The following is a 22,678-nucleotide window of genomic DNA, read 5'->3' on the forward strand; positions in this document are numbered from 1 at the left end:
TTTTAATTTCCACCGACTAATTTTGGAAAAAGCTATGAAAACGTATCATTTATCTACCGTTTTACCATAGTCAAGAATGAATACTAATGCGCCTTTATCGAAGGCTGTATCCTCCTGGGTGAAACCTGCCCTCGGATTAAAGAAAATAAGTGAATAACATCCAATACTTAGAATCTCTATATATTATAAATGCCAAAGTAAGCATGTTTGTTTGTTTGTTACGCTTTCACGCTAAAACTAGCGAATGGTTTTTAATGAAACTGTATTGCAATATAGCTGATATATCCAGAATAACACATGAGATATAATTTATAAATATAAATTAATAAAAAATAAAAAAAAATTAATTAAATTTGACATTACCATAAATTATAGATTTCTGTAAAAGTAGTCATTTGACATTACCATAAATTACAGATTTCTGTAAAAATAGTCAATATAAAATATTTCACGGCCATCTTATCTGATATACTCAATGAATAATTACTATTATACTTTTAAAAAAATAGAAAACCATACATATATTTTACCTGTGTAACACAATTCTTACCATTATTTCGAGTGTTACAGAAAGGGAATAAGCGAGAGCAATCTTTATTTTAAACCCAGCGAAGCGAGTGGGTATCGCTCTAGTTTGCAAATAAATCTTACTAATGTATGTATATTCAATATTATAAAATTAGAATATTTTGTCATTGTAATTTATTAAATCCGAGCGATTATCATTTTATTGTACTGGGAGTCGTAAAAAAATGATTAATCACCAAACAAGTCACAGTCACGTATGTAAGGGCACAGGGAAAGAACATGCCAAGTCATACAGATATTAGGGCCGTAATATTTGTAATTAAGGATGTACGAGCGCCAAGGTAATATTGGATAAAAGGCTTGATTTAAAAAAAATGAAGATTTCAATTCGTTTTTGCCTCAACGTATCCACCTTCGCGTTCGGTACACGCATTTTGTTCTTTTACAAAATTGTTCAAATACACCCTACGTTTCCCGGAGGTGACTTCTTGAACTTTCGAACTTTTTTTTTAACGTATTTCGACTACCAAGTAGTCATCATCAGTAGTAATTAGCTAATTTTAAATACTCTTATTGATTGTCTGCAGACGGTCACCAAATAGCGCAAAAAAGGATTTTGGCATTATTAATGAATTTTGGCACTAAAAAATGTGACTTAGCATGTTTTTTCCCTGTGCCCTTAATAGTATAAACTCAAATTTTTTTTGGGTAAATATTTAGCATTTATATGGATCTCATAAAATGTATACTTATTAAAAATTAAAATATAAATATTATTATTCATTCGTAATACGTTCAAAGTTATTTTAAACAAAAACAAATTTTATTTTAAAATGTGCTTATTACTTTTGGAAAGCTTTGTAAAAGTATTTATTTATCGTAAGTAACTACAAAAATATATTTACTATTTCTTTATTTTACTTCAAAAATACTTACTTTATACATCGTTTATTTAATTCGAAATAAACACGAGAATCGAAGTTAGTTCGATTGGTTTTCATTCAAAATTGGACATGCTGTTAATTGATTAGGTAATAAATTAGTTTAACTTTAATAATATAAGGTGATTCAGCATGTTGGATTGATTTTGGAAAACAGATGCTCAAAGGCACTCAAAATGAAAGGTTGTTTTTCAAAGAAATCCAATAGATGTAACAGAATAAAGGAAAATGAAATAAACCGCTGACTTTTTGCTAAAACCTGATGTTTCTTAATTGTCAAATATCATTCGTAAGTCATCAGTTAGTAACGAAAATGTTTTAATTCGTTAATAAATAATTTAATAAAATAGTTCATAAAAAATTGAGTTAAAAAATTAATAAATAGGCAACTTGAATGACATAAATGTCACACAAGTTGCCTATTATTACAAGTTGTCAAATAATCGAAAACTATTATATAAGTTTGTATAACGCATATGTAATTCAAGTTGCCTATTTATTAATTTTGTAATTCAACATTAATAATTATTAACAATTTATTGTTTATAAACAAATAGAAACATTTCCATCACTAACTTATGCGCTACTTATGATATTTGTCACTTAATAAACACATTCCATGAGCAATTTTTTCATTTTCCTTTATTTGTTACATCTTTTACTGTAACTAACTCTTTCTGTCCCACGGTCTATAAAGAAATGTATTTATTGAAAAGTGATATTACGCAAGAACTACCTTAAAAGGTGTAAAAATTTTGATCTAAGATAAAATAAGACATAAATTTTAGTTTTTTTTTTTTTGTAAAACCAAAATATGTATTTTGTTAGATAAAAGAAATATTTAAAAAATTTATAAACGTCAAAAGGATTCGATTTATTTTAAATTCAGGAAATTGCGTTTAATATTTTTATGTTTTATAAAATTTTTAATAAAAATCTGATGCAGTCTGAACAGTCACCATAGACTTTCTTGTACGCCTAGCTATAGACACAAATCAAAATTCCAATTGCTAATCCAATTAATTATATATAATATGTGACATGTTTCGGAGTATGAATCCATTTTCAAAGTGGTCATAGTTTGTCTTCTATAGTTTGTCTTTTACAGTTTGTCTTCTACAGTTTGCCTTTTAATTTTTTCCTCATATCGTCAAAAATACCTAAACTTAATTCAAGGAAGTAAAAAATAATTTTCCATTGTTTTTAAAATAATAATTATCAATTACACTTGAAGGTAATTGAGTTTATTGTAATAAATTTTATAAAAAAAAATGTTATCTTAAAATTATTTTAAATAGAAATTCTATGCTTGACGTAATTATAGGGGAGAGTTGTCGCAATCGCACTCCGTAACTATGAAGCTGATTTATGCAAACAAATTTTGATACCATGTATATGAAATATATCAAGGTATACTAAGTTTAGTCCCAAGTTTGTAACGCTTAAAAATAAAGATGCTACGAAGAAATTTTGGTATAGGTGTTCAAAGAATCATCTAATTAGTCTATTTTCGGTTGTCCGTCCGTCCGACCGCCCGTCTGTGTTTTTACAGCGCTCTCAGGAAGTACAAAGTGAGGTATAGTTCGTAAATGAGCAACATAGGTCAATTGGGCCTTTTGTCCGTAGAATCCATCTTGTAAACCGTTAGAGGTAGAACAAAAGTTTACATATAAAAAATATTCCCTATCAAAAAATAAACAACTTTTGTTTGAAACATTTTCTTGTAAACTTCACTGTTTACCCACGAGGGCACATATTAGATGAAAATTTTTTAGTATGCATTAATATTGGATTATCAGTTATATATGTGTGACATGTATGTATCATGTGAGTAATCAACACTGTTTATACATGGTATTTCAACAGTTAACTCAGTCAATTGTTTGTTTTCACTAGTTTTTATTTAAATATTGTATTCATCCTTCAATTCTTCAATTTTTTTTTTTTAGTTACAGTTATCTCTTGCGCCAATGGAGTAGTTTACGTTCCTCCAGATCGAAGAATTGTTGGTGGACATCCTGTAATAGGAAATGAATTTCCATTCTTTGTAAGATTATACATTTTATTTCAAAACTTAAACAATCAGAACATTTTTTACACATGGTATTTCGAGATCGTAAAAAAAAGCTGCAAAGCACGACTGCCCAGTCAAAAAACTTAAACAATCAGAACATTTTTTGCACATGGTATTTCGAGATCGTAAATACATGACGAACAAAAAAAGAAAAAAAATTGAAAACCACGACTGCCCAGTCAAAAAGGCGAACTTAAAAGTAAAAAAAAAGTTTTATTAGTTAATTTGTATACAGGGTGAACATTTTTAATCTATATTGGATAATAGCTCGTTTTGTAAGAAACCAATCAAAAAATTTCATAAACAAAAATTGTAGACGTTGACAGTGGACATCATATTCTGACATCAGATTGGACCTAGTTCTTCGACTTTCTTTAATAGTCTTTCTTTTATCTGATCTCTGTTCTATCTTTCGCTTGACTGACTGCAGTATGTGTATGTACACAACTACTATGAGCAATCATTAAAAGATAAGTTTTTAGTAAATTCAGGTAATTTTGTTGACCTGGCTCTTAATCTACTGTTCAAATTTTTATACCATGTATATATGAAATATACATAGTATATTAAGTTTAGTCCCAAGTTTGTAACGCTTAAAAATAATGATGCTAGGAAAAAAATTTTGGTATAGGTGTTCCGTCCGTCCGTCTGTGGACACGATAACTCAAAAACGAAAAAATATATCGAGCTGAAAATTTTACAGCGTACTCAGGACATAAAAAGTGAGGTCAAGTTCGTAAATGAGCATCATAAGCCAATTGGGTCTTGGGTCCGTAGGACCCATCTTGTAAACCGTTAGAGATAGAACAAAAGTTTAAATATAAAAAATGTTCCTTATCAAAAATTAAACAACTTTTGTTTGAAACATTTTTTCGTAAACATCACTGTTTACCCGTGAGGGCGCCAATTAGGCGGAAATTTTATAATATGTACTATACTTGATTATCAGTTATGTGTGTGTCACATGTTTGTATGTGTAATGTGATAAAGACATCAACACTGACTATGCATGGTATTTCAACAATTAACTCAGTCAATTGTTTGTTTTCACTTGTTTTTTTTTTTAATTTTAAAGGCATGGATCAAAGTTAAGAATAGTTTAATATGTGGTGCGACAATAATTTCCTTGGATATGATTTTAACTAGTGCCCATTGTTTTGATGAGATGGATTTAAACGATATACGGAATTATACAGAAATATGTGCGGGTACAATTGATATTGATGATATATTCCAACAAGTGTGTCGTATTCCGAAAACTGTTATCCAGCATCCTGGTTACAATAATTTCACATTGGATAATGATATTGCATTGATTCAAGTAATTATAAAACAATTTTCAAAAAAAAATGGTCATATGGATAGCTCAAAATAATTGAAAAAAAAACGATTTCATTGACTTATTCAAATAGACAAAAAAAAAAACTTAAAAAAAGTAGGGTTCGACATCTAGTTTTAGACCCTACCTTTGTGCAGCCTCGGCAGTGCCGGGGTTTAACGCTATATAAACTGTTTTTGGCCGATATTTCGGAAACCATCAACATTAAGAAAACATTTTTCAAACTAAAATTGCCGGACATTTTTTTTGCTAAAAAAAATGTCGAATTTAAAATTGCAATCCATTCATTCCTCATCAATTTTCTCGAAACTCGAGAAAAATGCCCAAATATATGCTAATTAATTTCTAAAAAGCCGTTTTCAAAACGATCAACTTTTTATGTATATTTTTTTAATAGTCCAATCATTATCCTCGAATTATGTGTAAAAAGTCCTCAATTTTGTTACACTGTGGTTTTTGAGGTCATTGATTGAATTAAGAAAATGTATTCTCATCAAGAGATGTCGATAAGTAATTTAAAAGAAACTTTTTTTAGGTTTCAAATCCATTTCCCAGAACTTCGAGAATAAGGCCAATTACACTTAAAACAGAAAATGATTCAACAGGCCGTACGTGTGTTACATTGGGTTACGGAAACACGGCGAGTGTAAGTATTGTTAATGAATCTTAATACTGAAGCATTTTCTTCTTAGCTACAGAGTCAGATACGCATAACTGTCATGACTGACAAATAACATATGATAGATAGTTGCTAGAATGTTTTTTTATACAATAAGCCAGACTGACAAGTTGGCCAGATGAGTTTATCATAGACTTGCTCGATGAACCGAGTCAATGAATGTGTGGGCATCGATAGCAAGTCAGACAAATAAAAATCTGTTTTATTTCCTTCTTTTACAGGATTCTGATGGTATTAGTTCACATTTAATGTATGTAAGATTACCAATAATTCCAACATTCATTTGTGCAATGCAATATTTATTGCATAACATTAAAATCTCATCAACCATGCTTTGTGCTGGATATCTTTTTGGTGGGAAGGATGCATGTTATGTAAGTAAAATTTTATTCCTATGTGTGTACCATAGTTAAGGTAGTATGAGCGTCAACGCAAGTTTAGATTTGTGGTTGAAATTATTTGTATCTTATTTTCAACTTTGATGATGAATTTTGTTATAATTATCGGGCTTTTAATTAATTATTTTATCGTTCAAAGTTGGCTGAAAAAATGATGAAATCATATAGGTTATCCTTTTCAATTGGATATTTCTATATCAAAAAATCTAGAGAGTGTGATAAAAAACTATCTAAAATATTTAGACAATCTTGTAGTTTATAATAATACCATAAAAATATAAGGTTGTCGATGATATAAATACAAAAACTTTAATTTAATTATGAGTTCATCGAAGATCCATCATTTGATGAACAGAGACGACTATAGTTAGAATATTAATGATTGAAGAGCGATATCTATATTATCAAATTTATAAGCATCAATTGCACACAATATATTATATATTTTTGTAGTTGCATGATATTGTAAAGCTAAAACTAACTCATTACTTGACTACAAAGCATATATTTGTACCGAGCAAAGACATAATTACCATAATTTTTTTGTTAGGGCGATTCTGGTGGTCCATTAATATGTGATAATCAATTAACGGGAATTGTATCATTTGGTTTATCATGTGCAAAATGGTTACGGCCTGGTGTTTATACGGATGTTACACGATTTATTGATTGGATCGAACAAAATACCGGTTTACAATTACGGAATACGAATCAAACATCAATATTTAATAGAGGTATCAATAATAATCGATCATTTTTATGGTTAATGATATTTTTTGTATTTTTAATTTTGTATTTATAAAAAAAAAAAAACATTAATAAATTATTTTTTTACTTTTTTTTTGTAGTTATGTCTTTATTTTTCAATAGAAGAAACAAAATTTAATTTTGTTTAAATCGAAGTACTTTACTTGAGTATTTAAGGGTTGAATTTGATATTGATATAGTTCAAATGAGAGGAATTGTGGACAAGAAAAGCGCTTCATTTAATATTACCATTAAAGTCAGTATTTTATAAAGTCGTAGAAAATTATTAGTTCCTAATAACTTTAAAAATAATAAAAATATAAATTAAAAAATGTAGTTTTTTTTATTTCTTAAGGTAGTTTGACCGTAAAATCATTTTATTTATATGTATTTCAAAAATCGAAGACGTCATTTATTATACCATGTATATATGAAATAGTATATTAAGTTTAGTCCCAAGTTTGTAACGCTTAAAAATAATGATGCTAGGAAAAGAATTTTGTCATAGGTGTTCATAAAATCACCTAACTAGTCCATTTCCGGTTGTCCATCCGCACGTCCGTCCGTCTGTGGACACGATAACTCAAAAACGAAAAAAGATATCGAGCTGAAATTTTTACAGCGTACTCAGGACGTAAAAAGTGAGGTCAAGTTCGTAAATGAGCATCATAGGTCAATTGGGTCTTGGGTCCGTAGGACCCATCTTGTAAACCGTTAGAGATAGAACAAAAGTTTAAATATAAAAAATATTTCTTATCAAAAATTAAACAACTTTTGTTTGAAACATTTTTTCGTAAACATCACTGTTTACCCGTGACGGCGCCAATTAGACGGAAATTTTATAATATGTACTATACTTGATTATCAGTTATGTATGTGTCACATGTTTGTATGTGTAATGTGCTAAAGAAATCAACACTGACTGCATGGTATTTCAACAATTAACTCAGTCAATTGTTTGTTTTCACTTGTTTTATTTCTTAAGGTAGTTTGACCGTAAAATCACTTTATTTATGAATTTCAAAAATTGAAGACGTCATTTAATAAAAAAGTAATATTTTCGAATTTCATGAATTGTAAATTAGTATTAAATTTTGGACACACCATATTTTTGGATAAATTAAAAGTTATTTTCATATTTCCATATCTTTTTGTAACAAATTTTTTTGCTTTTGATACGAATCGCGAAACAAATCACGAATCACGAATGTTACACTTTTAAGATGCTAGGAAAGGAATCCACATCACTAAATTAATTCGATTAAAAAAAATTATCTTAAAATATTTATAAATATATGAAGAAAAAAAAAAGTGATGATAATTTTTTTATTTCAAGTATGGCCTTAATAATTTGATTAAGTCTCATATAAACAATATTATCGTGCTAATTAAAACAGTAATTACAGCCCTATTGAATTAATAGTTAAAAGAAATCATTGGCAGGCACAAAATGAATTATTCTTAGAAAATTATTTACTTGAATCACGAGAGAAAATGTTGAAGTAATCCTAAGCGCTTGTATTTATTGCATTCTCATTAATGTCTTTTAAAAGTATAGGCAAATTTTTAATATCCCTTGCGGTGTTAAATTTATAGATTTGAGTTATTAAAGTTTTATTTTTAAAAATTTTTTTGCTTTTGAGCAATTTTTTTTATTTATGCTTGCTTTTGTATCCACGTAAGGTGATTTTTTCACCTTTTCACTGGAAAACTGCTTGCTTCTTTTTTTAATTTTTGATTTAAGCTATCTTAATCCCCATCCTTATCTTAATCTTAAAAGAAAGATGCATTACTTGCGTAAGTTCGCGCAAGATTTTTGTTCATTGACATATTATAGAATACGTAAAATTTGCTCTGTCACAAAACAGCAAATACTAATAAATGAAGCACAAACCTTCCTCTTCAAAATGAATAAAAAAATTCTTACTTAATTGTACTAACAAACACAGTAAACGTAAATTGAATGACACGGTAAAACGAGAGCAAAAAGAATAATAACATGCATCCGTTGGAGCAGGTAGATTCTGGCTTACAAGACAGGCGGGGGATGATGTTAAGGTAACTCAAGTGACCTGTTTGTGATGGAGTGGTTATCTAACTACACCAAAAAACAGCTTTCAATGCAAAAAAAATGAGTTGAGCTATCTAATACTTTTGCCCAAAAATGTGGTATAAATTCTTCACTATGCGCCACTGATTTGCTTAATGAAATCAATCAGATTATAAAATAACTTTGATTTTATTAAAACATATATAAATAAGGACATTTTAAAAATCAGGATTAATTTCCAATCAATTAAATAAACACTTGTGCTATTGTTTTTTTTTAATTTATTTAAAAAAATGTTTGTAAAATTAAAAAAATATACTTTCTCTATATTAATAGTTTTATTACATTGTAAGTATAACTTTTTTATTTATTTTTTTTTAATTAATTTATTCTCTAATGTTATTATTCCGATGCTGTATAATTATTATAGATTAAAAGTTTTTTTATTTATTGAATATTATATTTAAATTTTAATAAAGTTCAAAGAAAATTCTTTGAACTTATTCAGTCTTTGAATTAAATTATGAAAGTGTTGATAAAATCAATTTTTTGTCATCGATTTGGTATCGTCATTTTTAGCCCACGAAACAAAAAAAACGAGTGTTATAAGTTTGACCGCTATGTGTGTGTATCTATCTGTCTGTCAGTGGCATCGTAGCGCCTAAACAGATGGACCGATTTTTATTTTATTTGAAAGGTAATTTTAATGGAGAGTGCTTTGTGCTATGTTTCAAGTGCGAGGTACCTGTAACAACTCAAATACTAGCGATGATCTTAAAAATTGGCTCAATTTGAAAAACGCTTTAAGGAAAAAAGTTTCTTTAATGGACTGTGTTCTTAGATGTGTTTCAAATACGAGTACCGTTATAACATTGTTATTTCTAACGCTATGTATTTTTTTTGAGAATTTAAATAGTAAACAAGTATCGTTGAAAAACGTGTGAAACACGTAACTGATGTATGAACCATAGTACATCATCATATTGTGCCATGGTTCACACCCTAGTGTACCTAGAATCAATTGTACTAGGAGAGGCGCTCTTTTCAATGTGTGTGACTGAATGTTCACTCTAGGAAACAGAATCATTGAATGCGTGTGACTGAAACATTGAAAACATCTTTATCTTTATAATCCATAACGCTGGTCGTCCAGAAATAGCTTTAAATGGTAATTTAATGACTCGGGATGGATATGACTTCCTTTTCCCAATTAATCTTCACTTACCTATACGTGGAAACTCATAAAATATAAGAATATTAGTATAAAATTTAATACATACATATTACCATGTATAAATGGTATATTCAAGGTACATTAGGTTATTAGATTCAAGGTACATCACTTTGAGATTTTCTTATGTAAGGCTAGTTGTTTTTTAAAAAAAAATTGTTTTTTTGTAAAAATAGACTCTCATTCCCACTAATTAAGAACGAACGCTTCATTATTTATTATAATTAATAATAAATAAGTCGTAACGTTTGTTTAATAGTTAAATGATAATAACGAATTAAAAATTAATACATTTTTTTAAATAAAATGACGAAACTTACGTCATATTATATATTACATGTCTAGGGCCCGACATAGTATTTGAGAATTATTACCGATTGGCTGAAAAACGTACAATTATTTAACAAGTCAAATTTACAAAAATTTAAAAACCCCCGACAAATGCGATTTATTCCATGTAAACCAATTTTTGGAAACTTAGCAATAAAATTTTCTCAATCGAGTCGGTTCGACCGTATAGGGGCTACGATGTTTCTAAGAAACACAAAGACGCACAGATAAACACTATAAACTTAAAATACTCCTTCTTAAATCAATATCAAAGTGATAGTCAAGGACTGATCAGATTAGGTAGATGAAAAGGATACTTAGAGAGCTTTCATTTTTTGGGACAAAGTTTTGGAAATATTTTAATTGCAATTGAAATATTTGAGTTGACTTTTCTTTTGAATTATTGTTTTAAATTAGGTTCCTAATTATTTTACCATTTTTCTTTTCGAAAAGAATTTAACCAGGTTTATTTGACCATTCATTTCCATAGTAATTTTTTATATGTCATGCTTTTTCCAAACTGAATCGATTTTGAAGATCATCGCCAATTTTTTTAGTTTTTTCGAGAACGGAATTCTAAGCTCGCACTTGAAACATAGCTAAGAACACTTCCGTTTAGGCGTTACGATGCCACAGACAGACAAACACACAGATACAAACACATAGCGGTTTTTAATTCGGTAGTTAAAAGTATATTTAGTTTTCTGCCGGCACATCCTTTACTACAGTCTTTCCAATTTTCATCCATTTAGAAATGACTCTCAAATACTCTGCTTGAGTCTAGACCAAGATTAAAACTTAAGTTTTAATATCGACTAGATCATAACTTTTCGTTTTAATATTTAACTGTAAGTATTCTTACACTTATGTGTCTCGAATTACGAAGCAAACGGATACGGAGTGAATTTCGTAGGGAGTGAATTTCATCCAGAAAAAATGTACCACTAAAATATGTGTTATAAAATAATTCCACAAAAAAAAATTTAAAAAAAAATGTTATTAAATTATTTAAATAAAAATAAATATAAATTATTATTAATATTAATAATAATTTTTAATAATAAATTAATATTAATAAATGCAAAACCATTAATAACAATCAATATACCATATTGGAATGAAACAATCGATCAAATTAAATTACAATTATTGAATACAAATTATTGGTATAATAATTTTATTGAAAAACTTTCAGTTCAATTACGTGACCTGTTAGCGGAGGACCTAGAAGAAGATGGTACATTCAAAATTATGGGTGGTAATGAAACTGCACCACATGAATTTCCATTTCATGTAAGTACCTATAAACTCAAAATTTTTACGATTGGGATTTTGAATCAAATTCATTTTTGATGAAAAAATGTACAGATCATTTATAAGTTTAATCGTCCGTCCGTCTGTGGACACGATAACTCAAAAACGAAAAAAGATATCGAGCTATTTTTACAGCGTACTCACGACGTAAAAAGTGAGGTCAAGTTCGTAAATGAGCATCATAGGTCAATTGGGTCTTGGGTCCGTAGGACCCATCTTGTAAACCGTTTTTCAGAGATAGAACAAAAGTTTAAATGTAAAAAATGTTTCTTATTAAAAATTAAACAACTTTTGTTTGAAACATTTTTTCGTAAACATCACTGTTTACCCGTGAGGGCGCCAATTAGACGGAAATTTTATAATATGTACTTTACTTGATTATCAGTTATGTATGTGTCACATGGTTGTATGTGTAATGTGATAAAGAAATCAACACTGACTATGCATGGTATTTCAACAAAAAACTCAGTCAATTGTTTGTTTTCACTTGTTTCATAATAATTTTAAAGTTGCAAGTAGTTTTAAAAGAATTTTTCAAAAGTGAAACGAAAACGCACGACAAAAAAAATGTTCGTAAAACATCGTTGAGACGTAATAATGTTAATTGAATAGTATACACTGTATACAATTATTAATTAACATTATGACGTTATACGATCTTTTACGAACATTTTTAGTGTCGGGCGTTTTCGTTTCACTTTTAAAACTGTCTGTAATTTTAAAATTATCATGAAAAAATAAAAATAAAATTTTTTCAATATCTCAATGCGATCTATTGTGAACTATTTCAATTAGAATTAGAATTACGATAATCAGTTTCAAGTTGATTTCATCAGACATTGAATAAATAGATAGATATTATGAAACCATAGTAATTTATAATAATACTGTTTAAATGTATGAATGAACCTAGGATATATATATTAAAAAAGCTTCCTCTTTTAATGGTCTTATCTTTCCGTGGATATGACTATCACATTGACGTCAGTAGTAATGTTTTCCATATCTTTTTGATATCCAAAAATTTTCTTTGTTTTAAGTAAAAAAAAAGTGGAAATTTGAGGGCCGATAATAAGTGTAAAGATTGGTTTAGAGTCAAGTCTATAAATTTTGGAGATGTCAATTTCCTAAAATAAATACAAACAATTTACAGGGAAGCCGAAAACGAAATGCTTAGGGTAGCCTTTTTTTTTCTTCAACTCTAAACTTCATTTTGGGGGAGCTTTAGAAATTTGCAAAACTTAACTGAGAGCATTCATGATTTGTTGCCGGCGATGGTTGGTATTGACATCGCAAAAAAGTCACTTCTTGGATAAAAACTCAATGTTCATACAGGCTTTCAATCCTCTAATTCAATTTGGCGAGGCTGTTTAGGCAAAGAAAACATCAAAAACCGCGAATTTCCATTACATTTCATTAGTGGAACTCTATGTTAAATTCTGTTTTGTTAGAAAGAGATACAAGCAAATCTTTGATGGCTTCTATTTTGCTTGTTTATACATATTCGAAAAAAACATTTTTTCTACTTCATGAATATTTCCTATTTGAAAAAATCACAGTCTTACAGAAATAGAGAACTTTTTTTGAAATTAATTTTGCAAGTTATAATAATTAATAATTAAATAATGAAAATTATATTTTATATATTGACCGACATGTGTCAGTCACACAACTTTGAGAATATCGACATGTGCTTTTATTATTTTGAAATAATGAGTACTTATTTAGATAACTTATTTATTATAATTTACAATAAGTTTAAGGGTTTCACAGGAAATTATTCAATAACTTTGTTTATTATTATCAATAAAATCAGATAATAGCAAAAATATATTTAAAAAACCACAAAACTCGACAGCGTTATGGTAGTGCGAGCGCCAAGTCTAGTTTAGACTTGTGGTTGAAATTCTTTGTATCTTATTTTCAACTTTAATGATGAATATAATAACTACATGAATGTAAACGAAAAATACAAATAAAATTGTTCGATATCTGCTTTGGTTTACAAAATATCGAAAGCTAAATAATTTAACAAAATTTTCAATTATTCGATATTTTGAAAATTAAGCCAGATATCGAACTTATCATCTTATATTGTTTAGTTATAACATAGAAAAAATCTTTCCATCTAATTTCTATTTAAATAATTCGCTTTTGAAAGAAAATATTTGAATTATTTAATTAATCGCACAAGAATTCCTGAAACTTTTTGTATATTATACTTAATAATTATAAAATATTCATTGACTATTTTTAATAAACTCTTCATAACATGAATCGAACACTATTAAACAAGTTAAATTATTCATTATATTTGGCCTATTAAATTTACTGATCAACATCGACAATACCACCCCAATCACCCCAATAAATATAGAATCAAATATTACATATTTAATTACTTATTATTAGAAAAGGGTATTCTACTATTTTTGAAAAAATACCTCAAAAATACACACGCTTTCTTGCCAAAAACTAAAATTAAATTTTAGACCTTTTTTAAACTGTCAAAAACGCGGGCATCCAATTTGATGACGTAATTTGGGTATCATTATATGAAATAACACAAATAAGTTTGACAGATATATTCATAGACATCTGATTATAATAAATATAAATACTTATTATCTATGTATATATTATACCCTGCTGTCTACACTGAACTAATTGATGGTCTATGGCTCATACCGATATGACAGCTGGACCACCTTAATCTCTTCATAAAATTTAATCTCCAAAATATAAAATTTCTATTTTTTAGGTATCATTAACATGGCCCCCAGGTAGTGATTACTTTTGTGGTGGTGTTTTAATAACACCAAAACATGTTTTAACTGCTGCACATTGTGTTATCACCGATTATGGATGGCATATGGGTCCAGAACATATTATAATCATTGCTGGTCGAAATTTCTTAAATGAAAGCGGTGTTGTTCGATTACCAAGCAAAATCACACCACACGAGAATTATACAATTGCAACGAAACAAAATGATGTAGCCATTATTGAAGTAAGTTAGATTTAAAATCAGCAAAATTTTGATAAACCCATTTAAATCTCGTCAGCGGAAAAAAAGGTATTGTGGAATACTCGGTAGGAACTATGTTCCTATCTTATTATATATCATATTATAAATGTAGCGCTCACATTTTTTACTCAAATTTGCTTTGATTTTTTTGTCGGTTTGATTGATTGATTATGATCATTTTGTGCTTTTTTTCCGTAATATTCACGATACTTTCACTACGGGTCAAAAACCCGCAGATACGTGCTAACTTGACCACATTTAATGCATGACCTATCCGTGGATCAGTGAGTAAACGCAGTCGTAGAAAAAATTCGAGTTATTGTGACCGGAGTTTTTTTGACACCAGGCTATATTTGTGCCGAAGTAGTTTTTATCAGTGTTGTAATGACCAGAGATTTGTTTTGCCCAGAGTTATTAAATACCCAGTTATTCATGGCGGTTCCCTTGTAGCGTTTTGACCAGAAGCATCAGTCAAAACCACTTTTGACCGCAAATTTACAGTCAAAAGTACTTTTAACTAACTTTCAAGCAAAACTACTATAGACAAACGTGTGGACTCAAAAGTACTTTTTGATCGGTTAGTAGTTTTGACTGTAACACATAAAATCTTGTAAAAAATTAGCAAGGACCTTTATATTACACTTACTTTTCCTTTTTAGCTGCAAGAACCATTCGAATTATCTAAAAAAATTAATACCATTCCATTGATCAACTATAGAGTGCGTCCATTATCAAAATGTACAGCAATTGGTTTTGGAGCACCGAACGCAGTAAGTGTTTATGCGCGTAAACATCTAATTTTGAACAGGCCTTTAAAAAAAACAATGTAATTTACAGTCAGGTCCCCCAACAACGAATCATTTAATGAAAGTTGAGGTTCCAGTTCAATCAATGTTACGATGCCGTTTATTGTTTGCAAAACGTGTGCAAATTTTTAATGGAATGATGTGTGCTGGTTATGTTACTGGTAGACGAGACGCATGCTCGGTAAGATTTTCTATTTAATATACTTCTATAACTTTCGCAGTATGAATATTACGAGAGAAAACACATGGTCGAGATGATATAGGAAGTATTTTCGCGACCTTTACCGACTTCAAAAGAAAAACTTTTCCAAAACAAATTAAAATGCACTAAAAAGCAAAAAAATAACGATAATATAATGTAGTTAAAATTATTGTTATTTTTGGAGTCGGTGTCAGCCAAGGAAACAACTCTGACAGAACAGTTTGCTACATTAGCTTGGCTGACACCGACTCCAAAAATAACAATAATTTTAACTACATTATATTATCGTTATTTTTTTGCTTTTTAGTGCATTTTAATTTGTTTTGGAAAAGTTTTTCTTTTGAAGTCGGTTTTCTTTTTGTAAAAAATTTTTTATTTCGTGATTTTTAGTGAACCTGAAGTGCACTTACTAATTTATCACTAAAAAAAGAATCATCGAAATCGATTGGCGTGATATTGAGTTATTCGTCCTCTTGTCGTGCATACTTAATGGAAATTTAAGACTTTTATGATTTTCTCATGGATACCGTTATCAGAACTGGACCAAAATGAAATGGGACAACACGGAAAGCACTAGCTTTCAAATAGATAAAGAATTATCAAAATCGGTTCACCCGGTCAAAAGTTCTGAAGTAACAAACATAAAAAAAAAATACAGTCAAATTGATAACCTGCTCCTTTTTAGTTTGAAGTCGGTTAAAAATTCAGCTTATTCCATTAGATATCGAGGTGAAACTCTCTAAGATGATTGAAGTATAATGTGTTTGCTTGCTTCTACAGGGTGATTCAGGTGGACCATTTGTATGTGCCAATCAATTAGGTGGCATTGTATCAGCTGGTATTGGTTGTGGTATATTTTATAATCCAGGCATTTATTCCGATGTTGTATATTTCCGTCCATGGATTGATCGAGTACTGGCTGAATCAAATACAATTTTACCACATCATAATTTCATGGCTCCGTCATCCACGACTCCAAGTACGCTAGACATGCATTCGCATGGATCTACTCTCAGCACGCTTAATAAAATATAAATTAGCACTGTTAAATTTTTTACAAAAAAAAAAAAGGAAAATAAAATTATTTTTACGGCTTGTTTTATTTATTTAATTTAGCACATTTTTTAATTTTTTTTTTTTGGTAAATATTAGCACAGCTTTTGCAGAATGCACAGTTAGGATAGGTTTATCTATTCTCACCCTAAAGAGACTTTATTTCTTATAAGTTCTGGATTTAAACGGCACGAATGCTTGTAATCTTTTCGAAAGCTTATAACATTTAAGAAGGCTGTATTTTGGATATTTTCTTTCTTATTAAACTTGGCAGATAAAGTATATCTTGAACCTGAAAACGATGCTATTAAGTAACGCTCGCTGCGCGTTACTAAAGCCGCTGAATTTCTGCCTAGCAAAATAAAATTACATTTAATAAATAAATCATATTAAAGTTACAGCTACATTAAATTCATTTGAAATATAATTCAGATAATAGAGTTTTTTTCGTTCTTGTAAATCCTTGCAAATTCGGTCCTTCTCAGATTGTACACTTACTTACCATTTCTCCCACACAGGGAAAAAAAGCTTTCAGGGCCCAAGGAAATTCTTCCCTAGAATCAAGAATATTTTTGCATTTTAATGTTACACGACTAGTCAATTAGTGAACTAGGCAATTTGTATCGCGTAAATGTAATAAAATGTTATAAAAAAATCGTTAAAATTAAAATTTGTACGTTAATTTGGCTAGTTTTAAAAGTTTTTTTATGTTTTCTTTTTGAAAAGCACCGTAAGTTGATGTTTTTTTTTTGCATAAACAGAATCTGTGATAGATTTTCTTCATGATGAAAACTTTTTTGGAGCTCAACCACCGATTAATTTTTGTACATTCAATATTATTGTTCCATAGTGTACTGTGGCCAAAAATATTGTGTTGATTGTGATCAAACGACTATGAACTACTTTATTACCGCAAAAAATGAACATTCACTGTAATTGTTCAAACAGTCGAACTACTTTAAAAGGAAGAAAAAAATATTAGTGAGAATTATTCACTTTTAGTTTTAATACAAGCAAGCATTCTTCACACATGTAATGTAAATTGCATACATGTTAATTTTCTAATGAATATTGCAGATGGAATTAATTTAAACGCTGATGAAGATTTACAAATAAATAATGAAAAATTAACAACAATTTCGAATTTTTATTCGAATAAAGAATCGATAGAAATTCCTAATCAATCTATTGATAATGATAATATGGAAATTCCAGATAAAAAATCAATAAATACAATTATACAAATACCGGAAGGAAAACTTCCTTTATTGCCTATTGAAGATGTTTTACCTACTCCTTTGATTAATACGGAAAAATTACAGGAAACAACTTATCTTAATGAATTGATTCCTGTAAGAGAAATACCCATTACTTCAATTTCCCATGAAATATCAACAATTTTAACGATGAATTCTAAAGAATCTTTAATGTCAACTCTATCTTCGAAATTGGATAAAATGGAAAGTAACACCGATCAACCTAGCTATGAAAATACCGTAACTGAAGAATATTTGGTTATTCTAAGTACTGAAGAAATGTTAATGTCCGAAATTTCGGAAAAAGATAAAACAGAAATAGATCAAATTAAAAATGATTCTCAAGAACCATCAAAAACCATAGCTTCAAATATGGGCAACGCTGGAACTGACGAAAATCAAACTATTAATTTAAATACAGAATTCGAAGAAAATTTATTTTCACCAAGTTCTCAAGAAACGTTAAGATTCGTTTCTCCGAATATGGATGAAAGCGAAATGATCAAAAATAAACTTAATATCGAAGATACTAAAGCTTCGGAAATCGAAGAAAATTTGGCTACGACAAATTCTCAAGAAGCGATAACGGTCGTTTCTCCAACTATGGATCAAAATGAAGATACGAAAGTGGACGAAAATTTATTTACATTAAATTCTCAAGAAACTGTGGATGTAACAAAAGTTAACGTAAATCAGTCGACTAATGAAAATATATTACCAGAAGAGAAAATAAGATCGAAAAATGATTATTCTGATCTGCAGTCACCAATCAATTTAAATAATGAGAACATTGTAACCGAGGAAAATTTTCTAACCTCAAAATCGCAAGAATCTATAACAGTTATTGATAATAATCTAATTGAATCTAATGAAATACTTAAACCAGAGATTTTAAATAAAAATCAAGCAGTTAAAACAAATTCAAAAATTAATACAGTTCCTAAAAATGGATCGAATAATTTTAAAATATCTCTAGTTATTAGATTGTTTATGTTCCTGACTAATTGTTATTTATTCAGATAACTAGGCAATTTGTATGACGTTAATGTAATAAAGTATTCTAATAATATATTAAACTAGGCAATTTGTAAGACATAAATGTAAAAATTGTTCTAAAAATATAGTAAAAAGCGTAAAAAACCAATGTTTTTTTATGTTTTTCTTTTTGGAAAGAGTCGTAAGGTAATGTTTTTTTTTTTTTTTGCCTAATACGCCAGTGAAATCTTACAATAGCTAAAATCACAAAACGTGATGTAAAGCTACGTTTTTGATATGTTATTTGGACCTCTTAAAGAAGTGTAAAACCATATTTTGCAAGCAAAAAAAAGTTGTGCTTCCTGCATCATAATACGCGAAAAACTGAAAATTTTTCGGACTTTTTTTAGTTTTTGCTGTTCAATTAAAAAACTGTGAGCTTTTTGACATTAGTTGCTATTATTATCATTTTGAAAGTATACTAAATTTAAAAACAATTTAAGCGTATCTACAGTTCCATATTTCTAATAGTTTTTGAGATATGATGCTTGGAAAATTTGAGAAATGCTAAAAGTTTGAGTTTTGCTTATGCTAAACCGTTAGGGATAGAACAAAAGTTTAAAGGTAAAAAATGTTCCTTATACCAAAATAAACAACTTTTGATTTAAACATTTTTTCGGGAACATCATTGTTTTCTCGTGCAGGGCCAAAACTTTGGTGTCCATTCTCTCCAAAAATATAAAAGATGGAGGGATGAAAATTTGTAGGTAGTTTCAACTTGCGAGCTTTATGAAAAATTATTGAAAAAAAATACAAAAAAGTTTTGAGCAAAACAGCAAAAAATTAGTCAACGTTGTTAACTGGTATTGTTATTCAAGAACAGGAGGGCGCCACTGTTACATGAATTGATATGCAAGCAAGCATTATTCTGTTTCAATTGAGCAGAATCACAGCAGTATGCGCTGTGAAACTGTAATTGTAGAACAGCATTGCATGCATGAAACTACCTATTAGCATCCGTTCTGCTTTAAACTTGCGGTGGGTGAAGTTTGTAGCTCGATGCGTTTAATAAGAGTAGTACCCAGTTAACATCAGACTAACTGATTATGTACATGTTAAGCAACTATATAAGCTAAGTACAAGGCAACGTGTCACTTGTGAGAGGAGCACACAATATTTAGTTTAAATTATACATACAGATAAAACATTTGGTAGACGTTTAAAGAAACTGGCATATAGACGAATCATTAGAATTCAGCGTTAGTATTCGTCACATAATTATCGTACACATCACATAATTTAACACTTCGTACGATCAAACATAGAGGTGTCGCTATGTGACCAAATTGTACGATAATCCAACGTATGCAACATAATTTTGTGATAATATTTTTCTGTTCAAATGTTCGCACCAAAATTGAAATTTTACTATGCTGCCCTCTCGTATTAACTTTCTGAGTTTCTAATCATCTACTTTCACTTGATAAATGATAATAATAAAAGGTCAATGGATTTTGTGTATACTTTATACAAAGTACAGTTCCAATCTGACTAAAAATTTTAATATTTTAGATACTTTCTTATCCATGGATCCATTTTGATGCATCAATCATTGTATTTATAAAAGTCCTATTTATATTATTTACAATTGACAAAAAATTACCTCGTCATATCACTACATATTATAAAACAAAGTCGCTTTTTCTGTCCCTATGTCCCTATGTCCCTTTGTACGCTTAAATCTTTGAAACTACGCAACGGATTTTGATGCGGTTTTTTTTAATAGACAGAGTGATTCAAGAGGAAGGTTTTTATGTATAATACATCCATATTATAGTAGAGTAAAGGGTTGAAATAGAGGTTGAAAGGGATATGCTTCAAAAACTAAAAAAGTTGTGCATCGATTAAGCTCAAATATTGACACGATATACAACCAGCTTCAAAGATCTATTGTTTTTATCTACTTTTAACCTTCGGAGGGTAGAAAGGTGTAGCGAGAAAGTGGGAAGGAATTATCGAATATTTACAAATATACCTAAGTGGGGTATCAAATAAAAGAGCATGACGTGTACATTACAAAACTGTTATCCCACGCAAGGAAATGTGGACGGAGGGGTGCAAGTGGGGATGTTAGAATAGTGATCAGCGATCCCGAAAACCCCCAAATGTACGTTTTTGTTGCATATTTTCAAGGTTTTGAAATTTTTAAAAATCACTTTTTATAAGAATAAGCTTTTTTGGGTCCCATGGCAATGACCAAATTTTCTAGCGGCAATCTTTTTGGTCTAAAATGATTCAGCTATATGTAGGAGTGTATTTAAACAAATTTTCATGTATGGAACACGAAGGTGAATACCTTGAGGTAAAAACGAATTGAAAATAATTGTTTAGGAATGAAATATTAACGATGGGAATGTTTTGACCATTTCCATTTATTTTTTCGTTGGTTACCCTATGGATACGAAACCCTAACAAGCTTCAGTTGAAAACATACTTAAGCATGAGTTTGAATTTGATCAAATTTAAAAATAATACAATAATAAATATTTTATGACAAAAAATTGTACCGACTTCAAATAATTTTTATGGCCATCATCTTCTTTTCATGAAATATGTTGGGTAATTAACGATGGAAATCGAATAAGTTTGCGAAAATTATCCACAAAAATTTTTCCTCGCTAATTATGCCTCTAGAAATTAAATTAAATCATTGTGAAATATTAATAACTTGTGGGGTTGGGGGGATTGTTTATTCAAAATTATTCACAACCTCCACGTTTTTTTTTGTTTGAAACCAGTCTAGAAAAATATGTTACGTAAACTCTGGTATATGTACAAAAGTCGTGCTAAAAACAATATAAATATTTGTAAAAATCGTTTTAAGTACAATGATGTTCAAATTTATAGGCATTATACAAATGAATTGAATGAAATGTTCAACACTTATGTTAAGGTAAGACGAGCACCAAGGCAAGTTTAGACTTGTGGTTGAAATTATTTGTACCTTATTTTAAACTTTGATCATGAATTTTATTTTAGCGACAAGATATTTCTTTATTGTTTACTGGTGTGACAGATATTTTGGTCCAGTATTGAGCTGTCACACCGAAATGTTTCGAAAGTAGAAGTCAAAACGAACAAATGAAAATTATGTTAAGTAATTTCACGATAAGGGTATAATTTTATTGGCTTATATATATATTAAAAATCGGTATGACAGATTTTTTCTACCACGATAAGAGCTCTCACACCAAATTTTCCGGTAAATAAATAAAATTTGCAATAAAATGATCTCTTACAAATAAATTTCCATGAAAGTGCAAAATACTTGTAGTAGGGTATTCTACTTTTTTTTGAAAAAGTACTTCAAAATGTTGATTTTGCTTATAAAAAGCCACCGGAAAAATACACACGCTTTCTTGCCAAAAACTTAAATTAAATTTAAAACCTCTTTTAAACTGTCAATAAACGCGGGCATCCAATTTGAAGACGTAATATGGGTATCACTATACGAAATAACACAAATAAGTTTGACAGATATATTCATAGACATCTGATTATAATAAATATAAATACTTATTATCTATGGATATATTATATTCAGCTGTCTACACTGAACTAATTGATGGTCTATGACTTATACCGATATGACATCACAGCAGGGCTTACCCGCGTTTTAGGTCACGTGATATACAGTTTAAAAATTACGATTTTAATATTTTAAAAG

At 29.2% G+C, this 22,678-nt stretch overlaps 1 protein-coding gene across 1 annotated transcript; it reads left to right on the forward strand.

Annotated features, from left to right (window-relative positions):
- The first annotated feature begins 1,324 nt into the window (after window positions 1-1,324).
- LOC123306190 (transmembrane protease serine 9-like) lies at window positions 1,325-16,731 on the forward strand. The gene is made up of 12 exons (XM_044888092.1): window positions 1,325-1,407; window positions 3,419-3,516; window positions 4,619-4,864; window positions 5,418-5,528; window positions 5,783-5,935; window positions 6,510-6,737; window positions 9,065-9,104; window positions 11,513-11,610; window positions 14,393-14,641; window positions 15,319-15,429; window positions 15,497-15,646; window positions 16,448-16,731. Exons 1-12 carry the CDS (start codon window positions 1,362-1,364, stop codon window positions 16,700-16,702), a joined length of 1,785 nt encoding a protein of 594 aa, XP_044744027.1. The 5' UTR covers window positions 1,325-1,361; the 3' UTR covers window positions 16,703-16,731.
- Window positions 16,732-22,678: the final 5,947 nt, after the last annotated feature.

Source organism: Chrysoperla carnea, chromosome 1 (assembly GCF_905475395.1).
Source record: "Chrysoperla carnea chromosome 1, inChrCarn1.1, whole genome shotgun sequence".
Lineage (NCBI taxonomy): Eukaryota > Metazoa > Arthropoda > Insecta > Neuroptera > Chrysopidae > Chrysoperla > Chrysoperla carnea.

Excerpts from the sequence above, each read along its gene's own strand:
- LOC123306190 (XM_044888092.1), top strand. The coding sequence starts at position 1,362 with ATGTGCTTATTACTTTTGGAAAGCTTTGTAAAAGTATTTATTTATC. Across the intron at positions 1,408-3,418 it reads TGTAAAAGTATTTATTTATC|TTACAGTTATCTCTTGCGCC; the intron begins GTAAGTAACTAC and ends TTTTTTTTTTAG. Across the intron at positions 15,430-15,496 it reads GTTTTGGAGCACCGAACGCA|TCAGGTCCCCCAACAACGAA; the intron begins GTAAGTGTTTAT and ends TGTAATTTACAG.